Source organism: Passer montanus, unplaced genomic scaffold, assembly GCF_014805655.1.
Source record: "Passer montanus isolate IOZ18808 unplaced genomic scaffold, ASM1480565v1 scaffold131, whole genome shotgun sequence".
In the NCBI taxonomy this organism is placed as follows: Eukaryota; Metazoa; Chordata; class Aves; order Passeriformes; family Passeridae; genus Passer; species Passer montanus.
Genome location: NW_024359944.1, coordinates 1,146,103 through 1,161,714, shown reverse-complemented (window position 1 = coordinate 1,161,714; position 15,612 = coordinate 1,146,103). Strand labels below are relative to the sequence as shown.

Here is a 15,612-nt window from a genome sequence, read left to right as displayed (position 1 = left end):
TAGAAAGAGCATTTCTGGGAAAAGGATCAAGCATAACACAAGTTATTGAAACTGTGAAAAACGCCAATCACTTGTTTTTCAAATTTTAAAAGTTTAATAGTAATGGTTATAAAAATAGTAATATAATTAGAATAATAAAATTTGAACAATTGAGATTAGGACACTATGAGACAATAAAAACAAAGAGATACGGATGTCCGTGTGCCTCTTTCTGGGCAACACAAGACCAAAAAAGGACACCCGTTAACAGAGGATTAACCCTTAAAAACAATTGCCTGTTGCATAGTCATACATCTCATACAGGATGCATAAATTCCATTCAAACACAGGATTCTGTCTGGTCACTGTCAACTTCTTCCTCTTAATCCTCATGCCATCTTCCAGTCTGAGGGAGGTGGGAAGAAGTTAGTTTTCTGCTGCTAAGGGAGCAAGAAAGTCCCTTTCTCTGAAAAATTTAGGTGTCCTGTGGCTGCTATATGATGCGAAACCTTTCTTTAAAAAGTATCTTACATTTTAACATTATGTTGTAACCTAAAACTATATTTAACACCCTACTTAAGAAAATTAATACAGCATAATTTTCTAACATAACAATTACAATATTTATTTTAATTCTTGCGAAAAGCCAATAATAAAATACACATTTTTCAAAAAACTGACTGGAAAGGCAGTGAGATTTTTCTCCTGCGAGCTGGAGCAAACCTTTTCTTGTAAGGTGTGGATGCTGCTTGGGGCTGTGGATAATCTGAGTCTTTTCAGAGTGGGTAAGCAGCTACCAGAATTAGTTCTTCACATTTTCCAGGGTGGAACACATGGAACAATAGAATTGTTTAGGCTGGAAAAGGCTTTCATACTGTCAAATTCAGCTGTTATCCCAGGACATAGGAGCTATTAAAGAAGTTTCTTGCTGGGAGGTGTGTCAGTGTCTCCAGGTCCTATGGGAAGTGACAAAGGGAGAAGCAGATCAACCAATGATTCAAAATGCTGCACATAAACCCTAAAAAAATCTGAAACCAAGTCTCATCTGTCTGTCCTCATTGGGTGTATGCATTCTACTCACTTTTTGTGCTGGTGACAGTAAGCCAGACTAGCAGCAATGGAAAGCTTAAATCAAGATGAGAAAAAGGAAAGTGAGTCCTTTTAACCCCATGAGATAACAGGGGTGATGTCTTGTCTCAGGCATGTACTTGGTGATGAAATCATGGGGCTGCTGTTTCCTTTATGAATCAGATCCCACACTGGATTAAATGTTTGTCCTTGCAGTATGATCACTACCACCTTTTCTATATAAAGAAATGCAACAGGTCTCTGGATTGCCAGGAAATAGGTGTGAATTTTTCCTCAAAGCGAACAATGGAAGCAATTATTATGAAAGTACATCTGTGCCCACATCAAGTTTTGTCCTGCCCCAAATTTGTCCTGTGCCTAGGCTGGCCACCAAAGAACAGCATGGACTACCAGCCCCTGTGAAATGCAGAGGCAGCCAGGAATGGGAGTGCTCCTGTGCTTGTGAGCAGCTGGGGCTCCTAACCCCCTTGGGGCACCAGGTGTGCAAGGGTACAGAGAAAAGGTAATTGAGCAAGAGGAGGAAAAAGGTAATTGAGCAAGAGGAGGAAGTGGCTCTTTGAGGAGGCAGTGGCTGTGTTTAGGTGTTGGCAGAGGTTTGGCTCACTCCAGGTGTGCAAGGGTACAGAGAAAAGGTAATTGAGCAAGAGGAGGAAGAGGCTCTTTGAGGAGGCAGTGGCTGTGTTTAGGTGTTTGCAGAGGTTTGGCTCACTGAGAGTGAGCTTACAGGAGAAACACTCCTTTAGTCCTGCCTTCGGACTGTCCTGCATTCAGTCCATGGACCCCTACCAGCTTCACATCTCTCCTGAGCTCTCCTTCCCTGTGCTTGCCTGGGCTCTGTGCCTAGTGTCCTTGCTCCCCTGGGACAGGTCAGCCAGCCCCACTGTCCTCTCCTGGCCTGCCCTGGGGGTTTTCTCATCCTCAGGCTCCTCCTTGCTGGTGCAGGGGGCACGGGGAGCCTCTCCCAGCCCAGCATGTGGGGTGTGCTCTTCCCTGGGATGCTGAAGGTGGCCTTGCTGGCATCTCCATGGGGAGATGTGCTCAGCCTCCACTCTGCTTGCTCAGCTCTCTAGCCCTTAACAGCTTCACTCATCTGCTTGGAGAAGGGAGCCTTCAGCAGCCTTCCTCATTGTGAAAAATGCCAATCACTTGTTTTTCAAATTTTAAAAGTTTAATAGTAATAAAGTGGTTATAAAAATAGTAATATAATTAGAATAATAAAATTTGAACATTTGAGATTAGGACAATATGAGACAATAAAAACAAAGAGATACAGACTTCGGGGTACCTTTTTCTGGGCAACACAAGACCAAAAAATGACGCCCGTTAACAGAGGACTAACCCTTAAAAACAATCACCTGTTGCATATTCATACACCTCATACATGATGCATAAATTCCATTCAAACACAGGATTCTGTCTGGTCACTGTCAACTTCTTCCTCTTAATCCTCATGCTGTCTTCCAGACTGAGAGAGGTGGGAAGAAGTTAGTTTTTCTGCTGATAAGGAAGCAATAAATTCCCTTTCTCTGAAAGATGTAGGTGTCCTGTGGCTTCTATCTGGTGAGTCCTTTTTTAAACAAATATATTGCATAGCATAGTTTCTATTTTAACATTATGTTGTAACCTAAAACTATATTTAAGAAAATTAATACAGCATAACTTTCTAACATAACACTTACAATATTCGTTTTAATTCTTGCGAAAAGCCAATCATAAAATACACATTTTTCACACATCCTCTTAGAAAACGGAGCCCTCAGCTGCCTTCCTCATCCACCTGGAGAATGAGCAAACAACCTCCCGATCCTCCCTGGGCTCAGGGCACAGAAGGCTGCAGACAAATCCTTCTACTCTCGCCACTGCTCTTGTCTGGCCTGGCACCAACTCCTTCCAGTCCCCAGTGAGCGTGTTGCTCAATTTGCTTATTTTGATTATTGCCCCATAGCTGGAAGCAAGCATCCTGGGGCTGGTCTGGATCCCTTGGAAAACAGGAACCAACTGCCAGCTCCAAACCAGCTCTGAAGTCAGAGATGTTGCTCAGAAAAGTTTAATAAGTCAAACCTTCCCAGCCAGTTACTGCAGGAGGCTGCTCGAGTCTCTGTCACGCTCTCCCATTTGGATTGTTGAATAAGAAACACAATTCCTGTGCTCTCTGCTGTCTGAGCGGGACAGTGCTGGCTCTACAGCAGCCAGCTGCACTTTGCCAAGCACACTTTGGCTTTCTCTGCTCTCCAGTGAAGCTGACAGGCAGCAGCTGTGACTCACGCTGGCTGGTTAAATGTAAATGGTGTCCGAAAAACCACAGCTCATCAGCCATTGTTACTGATAACCGTATGTTGTAGAAAATGAGGTCATTTTCACATGGTGTGAATGGACTGTACATCATTTCTGGCATAAGGACAGGCAGCCTCCATCCCGTTCTGCTCCTCTCCCAGGGCTGGCCGTGGCTCGCACATCAGCTTTGTCACCCTTGTGAGCCAGGGGAGATGGGAAGGGAGAGGGAGAAGAGGAGAAGTAGAAAGTGGAGTGAAAAACGCCAATCACTTGTTTTTAAAAAATTTTAAGTTTAATAGTAATAAAATGGTTATAAAAATAGTAATAAAATTAGAGTAATAAAAATTTGGACAATTAGGATTAGGACAATAGAGGGCAATAAAAACAAAGAGTTAGGGACAGTCTGGGTACCTCTTTCTAAGCAAAATAAGCCCGAAAAAGGACCCACATTATCAGAGGATTAACTCTTAAAAGCAACAGTTGCATATTCATACATCTCATACATGATGCATAAATTCCATTCAAACAAAGGATTCTGTCTGGTCAGTGTCACCTTCTTCCTCTTAATCCTGACGGCATCTTCATGGCTGAATGAGGCGGGAAGAAGTTAAGGGAGCAATAAATTCTTTTCCTCTGAAAGACTTAGGTGTCCTGTGGCTGTTATCTTGGTGTGAGTACCTCATTCCTTTCTTTAAAAAAAAGTACCTTACACAGCATAGTTTCTATTTTAACATTATGTTACAACCTAAAACTATATTTAACACACTACTTAAGAAAATTAATACAGCATAACTTTCTAATATACCACATATAATATTCGTTTTAATATTTGTGAAAAGCCAATCATAAAATGTGCATTTTTCACAAATGCATATTATATGATTGGCTTTTTGCAAATATTAAAATGATTATATGTGTTATGTTAGAAAGTTATACTGTATTAATCCTTTTCAGCAGTGTGTTAAATATAGTTTTAGACTATAATATTAGAATAATAACATAATATTAAAATAGAAACTTCCTGCAAGGTCTCTACAACCCCAGCAACATAAATGGATGTTTCTCATATCAAAGAGACCTTTAACCTGGTGGAAGAAAGGGGTCTTTGGATACAAACAAAAACTGAAGGCATGGAAACTTATGGAAACTTACTGGTGAGGACAGTCAGTCCATCAAGCAATCAATGTCAGAAGCTGAATCATTTCAGCCTGTATTTCAAGGTAAGTGCAGGTGTATGTACAGATGTAGGTCAGTGCAGTTCAGCCTGGAAGTGCACTGGGATCAGTGAGAGAAAAGCCCTCTTTGCTCTAAACAAGAAAGGGTGCAGCCTTCCAAAGAACAAATCCATTTGTGCTCTCCAGGCTTCATCTTTCTCACTGTCCTGTGCAGCCCTGCACACACCACTGGCACAGCCTGCACTGTGTTAGCAGATGTTGGGAAGCACCAGCCCTGCACACCCTCATGGAGAGCTGCAACAAAAGCTGAACTGTAAAAAAAAGGAAGTATGTGAAAATGCAATATACTTTCCATAGCACTGGAAATGTCTGCTCAAATGTATCATTCAGCAGTCACTTCCAACCTCCTTCTCCCCCAGACCCCACCTCCAAAGGACACTACAAGCCCAAATGTTGCAAAGGAAAAATTTATTATTTTTTAGGAAGAGAAACACATTCTCACTTCTGCTGGGGAGTGTGACAATCCCCAGCCTCGGGGCAGGTGCAGCTGCCTTCAGTCCCCGTGGTGCTGAGCGTGGCCAGGGTTAAAAGCCCAAAATATCCCTAATGATGAGCATCCTGTGGGTGCAAGCCAGCCACAGCTGAGGGGAGAAAAGGCACTTTACTGCTTCCTGGCACTACCTGAGTTGGCTGCTGCAGCCAGTTTCCCCTGGGGCTCTGGTCCGGCCCAGGTAGGCAGGCTCCTTAGCCTAAAGCCCAGGAAAGCTCTCCAAGGCCTGGAGGATGTCCTTGGTTGCCTGTAGCACCTGGGTCTGCTGGAGTGCTCAGCCATGAGTGCATCAGCCCAGGTCTGGGTGCCCACAAAGCAGGACCAGCCTGGAGCATTGGGAGCATTTTCAAAGAGGAGTTCGGTGCTGACCACCTGGTCTGGACCCTTCCCAGTGTTTCTCAGCAATCTGATGTAACATTCTTATGCCTATCATTTAAATACATAAATACTTCTAACAGAAGGCTTCGGATTGTGCAGCCAGCAGCAACATGCTGAAATGTTGATGGAGTTCCTTGGGAGACACGAAGTCAAAAATACACATGGTTAAAATCTGCCTTGCTGCAAGCAAAAACCGCCCAGCTGCTGGCTGTGCTGGGGTCAGGGGCTGCCTGCTCCAGCAGCCCTGGGCTGGATGGGCAGGGATGAGCAGCCCAGGGTCACTGAGCCCAGCAGTGGAGGCCATGCCTGGGAATCTGCTGCACACCTGTGGGACAAAGCCAAGGGCAGTCATGGGAGCCATCCTCCCTGGAGAAAGGCTGCACAGACCTGCAGCTGCCCCTTGGTCCGTTAGAGAGTTCACCACGTGCCTGGGAATCTCTGCTGCACCCCTGTGGGACAAAGCCAAGGGCAGTCATGGGAGCCATCCTCCCTGGAGAAAGGCTGCACAGACCTGCAGCTGCCCCTTGGTCCGTTAGAGAGTTCACCACATCCACAAGTCTTCACTTTTGCCCAGCTTTTTGTGCCTGGATCGCTTTTGGGTCAAGCCAGTGTGTGTGCTTGAAGGAGGTTTTCCTCTGAGGCCTCACATCTCAAGATGTGAATGTCCCAGCAGATGCTCCTTGGGCTCGGGCTTCAGTAGTCTGCAGACAGCTGGAAGAGCCAGAGGGGCTCTGCTCTCAAAGGCTGCTCCCCAAAACTCCACAGTCAGTGCTCCTGCTGCCCAGTGCACTCCTGCGAGCTCATTTCCACACTCCACCTTCTCTCACAGCCCTTCCTCTCAGACAGCCTTTCTGGCTCAATCCAAAGGCATTCCCTGCTGCCTTTTCCCTGTTTTCCATCTTGGCAGGCAGATTCGTGCTCCTCCTGCTCCAAATGGCTTCAGGACACTTGAGGTTTCTTCCTGACTCACCAGAGAGAAAACACAACACATTCCTACTATATACAGATACTGTCAAGTAAATAGAGAAACCTGGGGTTTCTCTGCATATGAGCTAAGCTTGGGTGACTTTCTTTGGCTTTCATTTCTGTTCATCTCAAGAGCTCCACGCATCCCTTTCCCCAGTGTTGGAAAGATCCATCCTGGGTAGCAAATCAGCTGCATAGAGCTCCAAAGAGGCGAATCCTGAGTGCACTGTATAAAACCTGTGGTTCCTCTGCACTCCCACTGAGCCCTCCACAGCCCCAGAGAGGGCTCTAGAGCAGTCTGCCTGTGCAAGTCCAAAACCTACAGCTGGTGGGGAAGCTGTGCTGTCCGTGCTGCCCTTCCTGCTCCAGCCCCTGCAGCTAGTACTTGTTCTCAGCCACGAGCACCAGGCTGAGGGACAGGTCTGCGATGATGGCGTTGGCGCTGGTCCACAGCGTGACGCTGTCCTGCTCAAACAGGTAGAGCACGGAGGTGAAGTTCACTCTGCTGCTGTTGCTGTGGACAATCTGCTCCCACAGGACGCTGCTGGTGCCCTGCAGCGTCAGATTCAGGCAGTCCCCCTCCTCCTCCAGGTCGATGGAGCTGTTGAGGGACACGAGGTACAGGCCATCATAGGGGACCAGGATGGAGCCGTTCCGGATCCGGATGGACCCGGATTCCGCACTGAGGTTCATGGCTGCTCCTCTGCTGCTCCTGCCTGCAATGGAAGGAGGCAAAGATGATCCCCTGGTGACAAGTGTCTTCTAGGAAATGCGTTGGTTTACACCACCTGACACCAGGGGAGATTGAAAAGCATGAAAAAAGGGAAGAGTAAACTAGAGAATTGGGCAGAGCAATGTGAGGAATAGATTTGTAGAGAATTCTCAAAGCCTAACAAGAGACTCACATAGTATACATCTGTACACAAACTCTGAAATAAAAAATACTAACTTGGAAATACCATAGAATAAGACAAACATTGTTGAGAAAGAAATAGAACTAGAAACAAGTTTCAAAAGATAGCCTTACAAGTAAGACTAAATACTTTAAAGAAATAAAACTGTGAAAAATACATTGTAGTAAAACCCACAAAGAGTAATTTTAGATTATTAACTTTAAAACATTTACAACATAGTGTAAAAAAAGCTAATAAACCAAGAAACATTTATAATATATTGTAATTAAGAAATAATTAACTTCTAATTATAATGACGTAAATTATAGCATCTACATTGTCTCACGCTTCACATAAGACTGAAAATAAAAGTTTTTTAAACCCCTCTCAGTTACCCCATCTCTAAGTAAAAAAAAAAGCTGAATCCAACAGACCAGAGCTAGACTATTATCTACCCTAGCCAGACATCATCTACCATGTAAATTTACAGATTACCACTCTCGACTAAGCTGTGCCTTTTGGCACATGGTTTATGTGGATGGCTCCTCCAAATTTTTATTTATGCACAATTTACTTACTCTGTGTCTTCGAATACAGAAAAATACAGCAAGTAAGGCATCACTGTGAGTTTAGAAAGAACAGGTTCATTAAAAGAACAGGAAAATTAAGACAATAAATAAGATGAGGAAAAAGCATCCAGAGCTGGAAGATAAAAAGTGCTTCCTGTGGAAATGCTGGTAACATAAGCCCTTGTCTTAGGGTTTGGTTGTGGGTTTTTGGTTTTGTTTGGTTTGTTTTTTTTTTCCCCAGAAGACAAGATGAAAGAGCAGCAAAGAAACAAAAGCAGAAGGAACTAATTAATACAGAGCAGCAAAAGGAGAAATTAAACAGGAACTTGGCAAGAAAGGTTTTCCGGGGAATGAAGAGCAACAGTTCCCAGGCTGTGCTGACCATGTTTTTGTGCTGGGTTCCCAGCAGAGCAGCTGAAACCCCTGGCACCAGGGCACCCAGGAGGTCTCCAGGCAGGGAGCACAGCCCCTCTGGGCTGGGGCCAAATTTCTCAAGTTTTTCCTCTAAAGGACATGAGTTTCTATTAGGTTGGGCTCCCTGCTGCCTCACGCTTTTACCTGAAAGTAAAACCGTCAATAATATTTTCAGTATTATTTAAAAAGCTTTACTGATTGGTTGTATCTTTGAGGTGTGACATCAGACAAACCTCCAGTGCAGCTGGCATGCAGAGTAGCACATCTGATACGGTGTGTGCTCTCACCCACTCCTGAGGAAATCATTTACATTTTTCATAGATCAGGAAACCATTGACTTGTTTCAGAAAAACCCAAGAGCGTGCATTTAGCAAACTCTCAAAAATGCCTTTCTTGCTCATTCACAGAGTGAAAGGGTGTTTCAGGAGATAGGTGAGGCATGCAGGGATCCACGCAGATTTTCAGGTTTTTTGTTCTGCTCTGGGAAGCCCCAGCTGTTTGATTTTGCCCCCTTGCAGCACCGAGGCAGGCTGGGCCCCTGACAGCTCTCCTGGCACTGTCCTCCAGCAGAAGAAACAGCCATCCCTGTGGCACCGAGCACATGGGAGCCATTTGGGTATTTCAGGGGCCACGGAGCCCCTGGGGACTGTGGGGAGCCCTCCCAGTGTGCCAGGGGGATGTGGCAGGGTGGTGGCTGCTGCACTGGGGGGTCCCCCCGGGTCCCCCACCCAACACCCACCTGAGTAGCGGATGTAGGTCCACAGCACTTTGTCACTCTGGGGCTGCAAAACAAAGCAGATAAATCCTTGGTAAGGCTCGGGGCTGGCACCTCCCTGCTGCTGCTGCTGCCCTTTCATTTCCCTGCCAGGACCCTGCACTCCCTGCAGGGGCACAGCAGCTGCAGCCCCGAGGGCACGGCGGCAGCCTGGGCACCACAGCTGCTGCCAGCCAGCTCCGACCTGGGCTCGGGGCTGTTCCATTATTACAGAACATTGTTTCATTATTAGAGAATATTATTTCATTATTGCAGAATATCATTTCATTATAACAGAATATTATTCCATTGTTATAGAATACTATTTAATTATTAGAGAATATTATTTCATTATTATAGAATATTTCATTATTACAGAATATATTTCATTATTAGAAAATATTATTTCATTATAACAAAATAATATTCCATTCTTATAGTATATTATTTCATATTACAGAATATTATTTTATTAATATAGAATATTATTCCATTATGAAAGAATATTATTTCATTATTAGAAAATATTATTTCATTATAACAGAATATTATTCCATTCTTAAATATATTATTTCATTATTACAGAATATTATTTTATTAATATAGAATATTATTCCATTATGACAGAATATTGTTTCATTATTCTATAATATTTCATTATTAGAGACTATTATTTCATTATTATATAATATTATTTCATTATTAGATAATATTACTCCATTGTTATAGAATATTATTTCATTATTACAGAATGTTATTTCATTATTATAGATCGTTATTTCATTATTACAGAATATTATTTCCTTATTAGAAAATATTATTTCATTATAACAGAATATTATTCCATTCTTATAGTATATTATTTCATTATTACAGAATATTATTTTATTAATATAGAATATGATTCAATTATGACAGAATATTGTTTCATTATTCTATAATATTTCATTATTAGAGACTATTATTTCATTATTATATAATATTATTTCATTATTAGAGAATATTACTCCATTGTTATAGAATGTTATTTCATTATTACAGAATGTTATTTCATTATTATAGAATGTTATTTCAGCCTGGCTCCCAGCCAGTGCAACTTCCAACCCAGAGCTGAGCCCCCCAAAGCACTCCGGGCAGGGTTGGTTTTGTTTGGAAAACCACACTGGTGTGAGCATTGAGGCAGAGCAAGCAACAAGGAAAACATAAAGATATTTCGCTACCTATCCTAAAATATCCTAATCCCCCAAAAAACACTATTTTTAACCTTCATCCATAAAAAAACTTCCAAACCTTTCAAATAAATTAAAATCAAATATATAAAATAAGCAATATTATGACTTATCACAAATTTTTAAATTAAGTTTTTAATATAAAAATAAATAAAAACAAAATAATGAAATTTAAACATTATCTAATTTCTTTATTCTTCATCTACGCCATTTTCTACAATATTAAAACCACAAAATAATTAATTTAAAAAAACACAATACAAATATTGCATACATCCAGATTAATTAATAATAGAAAAGAAATTATAAAACACATTCTAAAAATTAAATAAACAAAATAGCTTTATAAAACCTTAAATCTATATATCTTATCACTTTTAATACCTTCTCTTGATACACTAAATCTAAAATATAAACAACGTATAAAACTTCTAATTAAAAAAAAAATCCCATCCATCTCTCATTCCTAGCACAAAACTTCTTAAAAATCTCGCCATCAAAAAAACCCACCAAAAGGGGCTACAAGAGAGCTGGAGGGAGAGTTTGGCAAGGGCTTGGAGTGATGAGGGATGGGGAATGGTTTTAAAATGACAGAGGGCAGGTTTAGGTTAGGTATTAGGAGGAAATTCTTCCTAATTTTGGTGGTGAGGCCCTGGCACAGGGTGCCCAGAGGAGCTGCAGATGCTCCATCCCTGGAAGTGCCCAAGGCCAGCTTGGAGGGACTTGGAGCAGCCTGGGACAGTGGCAGGTGTCCCTCTCCGCTTGTGGCAGAGGGGTTGGAAAGAGATTCTCTTCAAGGTCCCTTCCAGCCTAAACCATTCCGCGACTCTGTGATCTGTATTTCATGAATGTAACAGAGAAAGTGAATGCAAATATAGAAGTGTGTGTCTTACTGCTCAGATATGCAAAACACCGAGCTTCTGCGTCGGATTTTTAAATCTGAACTCGGCATCTCAAACTCATCTCTCATCATAACCACAGGAGACCCAAATCTGCAGTCTCTACTCAACCACAAATCTTGAGCCTTTTCCTCATTAAAGAGTGAATCTTGGGCTCTGTGCCCTGTGTTCCTCTCCTTACGTGTGCCAAAGGCTCCCTGAGGGAGAAGGGTGAGATGGGCATGGGCTCGGTGTCACAGGAGAAGGTGTGAGAGGGCATTGGGCTGGTTCTATGGATTTGGGCTCAGTGTCACAGGACAAGGTGTGAGAGGGCATTGAGCTGGTTCCATGGATTTGGGCTCAGTGTCACAGGAGAAGATGTGAGAGGGGATTGGGCTGGTTCCATGGATTTGGGCTCAGTGTCACAGGACAAGGTGTGAGATGGCATTGGGCTGGTTCCATGATTTGGGCTCAGTGTCACAGGACAAGGTGTGAGAGGGCATTGGGCTGGTTCCGTGGATTTGGGCTCAGTGTCACAGGACAAGGTGTGAGAGGGCATTGAGCTGGTTCCAGGGATTTGGGCTCAGTGTCACAGGAGATGTGAGAGGGCATTGGGCTGGTTCCGTGGATTTGGGCTCAGTGTCACAGGGGCACAGGGAACGCTCGGGGTGTGAGCACAGGCTGCCTGCAGGTTCGGGAAAAGGCCGGGGAGGGCTGCGGGAGCTGGGAGCGCTCTGTGCGGGGCTGAGGTGGGAGCTGGAGCTGGAAAAGGTCCGCTCTGGCACCCTCTAGTGCTGCCACGGCTGATGCTCCGCGCCTCAGGGACCGCGGGCAAGCACAAGCCTTAATGGCCCGTGGTCAGGTGGAACCTTGGCATCACCGTCCCTGTCCATCGCCTCAGCTCGAATCGCATGCCTGATCTTATTCCTGAGTGCACAAGCATTTCTCTCCTGGCTCACACAGCCGGGGTTTCCAGGCAGTTTCTCAAAAAGACAAGAGCACTTAGCACGTGTCTGGGGTCAAACAAAGTCTGCCACAGTCTGTGTGATCTGCCACTGATGGACAGAGTGTCCAGCACTGACAGCCCGGGTGACAGAATGGTTGCACTCATATCAACCCCATGGTCACTAAAGCAAATTGCCTGTTTTGTGTCCCTCTTGCAGTTATTGTGTGAGCTCAGAGCACTGTGCAGGTGCCTACTGGTAAATCCTGCTGGGGACACGATGCACTGGTGGCACTGGAAGGACTCTGGGGGCTTGTAGAAAAGTCAGAGACCTCTCTTTCTCTGCTCTGCCTTCACAGGGCACGTGGGAAATGTGCCAAGAGGGCTGAGGACACAGAGGTGCTCCTTCCTGACAGCCTCAGGTTTCCCCGTGCCATTTACACACAGACCCTTCCTGCCTGCCCTGGATCCCTGAGCAGGGGACTCCTCCTGCGGGGACACTGCCCGGGCCGTGCCACTGGCGCCAGTTTCGGGAACAAGTTTGGACTGCACAAAGCACAAACCTCATGGGGCTGACTGAGGGCACCTCACACGTGGAGGTGTCCCACAGGTGGCAGGTGACAGTCCTCTGGAAGGGGGGTGTCCCTCTCCTCACCAGGACCAGGGATTTTACCTCCCAAGCAAGAGGAAAGGTGTGGCAAGAGAAGGCAATTCCAGCAGAGGTGGGAACTGCAGATACAAAAGCAGATTATCAGTGACCTTTTTTTTAACTTCCTCATTTGGAAATCTCAGCTGAGGTTTGTTCTCCAAGCAGTATCATGACAAATGAGATCACTGTCCCTTTTTGTTAAGCACAGTCTAGGCTGCAGATGCTACCTTTACTGAGGATGTGCCATGACATTATTTATGCTCTGTGCTCACAGAAAAGTCCAGGAGGGCTTTTTTCAAGAGCCATGTTTCCATGAGGACAAAGGAAATTAATCAAATACTGTCTCTCTGTGAAAAAAACACAGTTATGCCCTTGCAAATAAAGTTAGCATGGCACTCTGCACCTTGGAGAGCAGGAGACTCTTGGAAGGACATTCACTGCACGGGCCAGCACTCCCAAGCCTGCCTCTCCCATGCTGCTGTGCTCCTACTTCCAGAAATATCCCTAAACTGCCTCAAAAGTCCAGTCAGATCCCTTTCAGGATCAGTCAAGTGCTGCTGCCCCTTCAGGGGACATTTATAGGGCCAGTTCATGATTGTCCAGCTGAGCCCTGGGATTGCACTGCAATGAAATCTCCCCACGTACCACTCCTGCACAGGGCAGGGCACTCCAAACAGGGCACCAGGGTTATCTGTTAAAATAACAGAAATAATAGTCCTAACCCTGTAGTTAGCAAGTGTTTAAAACTGAAAAGGTCCTTTGGGAATTCTCAGGACCTGGACTTCTCATCTGATGCCACTGCTGTTCCTGGAGCCCCCTGTTTCAATAATTTCTGTTGAGGAAGGGAAGCTCCAGACATGTACTGTGTCCCTCAGCTGCTGCTGCTGCCTTGGGTTTGTAAGGCTCCCAGGCAGCAATGCCAGGCCCTGCTGTCTTCCTCTGGAAGAGGAGCATTTTTACAGAAGAGCCAGAGGCTGAGAGATGAGCCTTCACAGCCTGGGTGTCACCTGGGGGAGGTTTGTGCACCTTGAGCGCTGTGGTTGCTTGCACTCCTCTGCTGCCTTACGGTGCAGCTCCTCTCTCCCAAAGCAGGGGAAGGAGAAGAGGACTGGCCTGAATGACAACTGTTATCTTTCAGTGTTATCTGGATTGTTGTTCTGCAGTTTAATAGCCACTGTGAGCCTCAAGTCAGTGAAAGCTGTGCAGAGCACAAGGGTTTTCACTGAGCAGCACGAGGAGCGTGAGGCCATGGTTACATGCCTGGCTTGCTTCTGTGCCAAACCTGGGTGGGAGGAAAGAATGAACTGGGGTAAAACAAAGCACAACAAGCTTCAAAGTGGTGCAAAGCTCCTGGAGAAGGAGTGGGAGGAGAAATCGCTGCTGCACCAGCAGCTCTGAAGCAGCAGTGAAAGGTTGTTGACAATCCAGCAGCCTGCAAGCACGTGAGAGCCAAACACGTCTGTGCTGCAGCTTGTGCTGTAGAGCCCCAAGCATCTCTGCTATTTGTCCTGCTTGCTCTGCTGCTGTGGGCACACAAAGAGCACTGTGAGCCCCAAGCATCTCTGCTATTTGTCCTGCTTGCTCTGCTGCTGTGGGCACACAAAACTCTCTGGACACGCCAGCCTTCCTCAGGCAGGCACAGAAGGAGCTGACTGCTCCTAACCCTGCTCTAAGGGCAGGCTGAGAGCACCCAAAGGTCTTGCTACAGCTGTCACAAGGGTGGCTTGCTTTCTCACACATCTGCTTGCCATTCAGCACAGTCTGGAAGTCCAGGAGGTGTTTATGAGCACATTGGGGTGTCATTCACGCACACAATCTTATTCAATTAAATGGAAATACGCACAAGTCACTGCAGGGAGGGGCAGGAGTGGAAGGGAGTCAGACCTCTCTCCCCCAGGGGTCAGTGATAAAAGCATTCTTGGAACAGTCACTCTGCTGGAAACTTGGGCCCAAACCCTGCACTGGGCAACACTGAATGTCATTTTGAGGACAGGCAATTAAAATTAAAATAAAATAAATGGAAAAAAAATACTGTCATACAGACGGGATTAAAATCTTGAATAGGGATAGGGATAGGGATAAACTTAAAAGCTTTTTTGTTTATTTAAAAAAAAAAAAAAAAGAAAAGAAAAGAAAATAAGCCCATACAGGCTTTACAGGCCAGCAGACAGAGGGCTGAACATGAGTTCTTACCTTTGAGGGCCGCAGAAAATGTACACCCAGGTAAATCAGGCAGGCAAGCAGCAAAATCCACTGAGCCACGGCGGAGATGAGGTGCAGCGTGTTCCTGACCTGGCCTCCCTGCCACAGCCTCTGCTCGTCCTCTGCTCGCTGCCTTTGGTGCTGCAGCTGCTGCCCAGCTCCCGGCTCGGCGTCCGCCTGTCCTTCCATGGCAGCCTGTCCTTCCATGGCAGCCTGTCCTTCCATGGCAGCCTGTCCTTCAGGGAGCAGGGCTGGGGCTGCCGTGCCAGGACAGAGCTGAAGTGCACACAGTGCCTTCAGGAGATTGCTTTATGCACACAGAAGCAGGCGGGGAACTTCTTTGTGACTAATCTAAATTTCCCCTTCCTTCCTTTCTTTCTTTCTTTCTTTTCTTTATTTTTTCTTTTTTTTTTTTCTTTTTTTTTTTGGTTTTCTGTGTGAATGTGGGGGCTGATTTATTGCATCCCAGTTCAGTTTTGAGTAAGGGCCCTTCAAAGGAGAGGTGTTTATGTCTTTCATAGCTTTAGCTGTGGATGTCTTGATACGTGTTCTTTCCAATAATAACGAAGTGTTTGGTGGACAGTGCTTGTCTTCACTCAGTTTTTTGTCAGTAAAAGCTCTCACCTCTCTGTTCACCCTCAGGTGGGGAGTTTACAGAGCTGGCTCCCTC

General features: G+C 45.1%; 1 protein-coding gene across 1 annotated transcript; it reads right to left on the bottom strand.

Moving 5' to 3' along the window:
• Positions 1-6,789: 6,789 nt before the first annotated feature.
• LOC120497590 lies at positions 6,790-15,269 on the bottom strand. Its single transcript, XM_039699294.1, has 3 exons — positions 14,934-15,269; positions 9,027-9,069; positions 6,790-7,127 (listed from the first exon to the last, which is right to left on the bottom strand). Exons 1-3 carry the CDS (start codon positions 15,165-15,167, stop codon positions 6,790-6,792), a joined length of 615 nt encoding a protein of 204 aa, XP_039555228.1. The 5' UTR covers positions 15,168-15,269.
• Between the last annotated feature and the right edge of the window lie 343 nt (positions 15,270-15,612).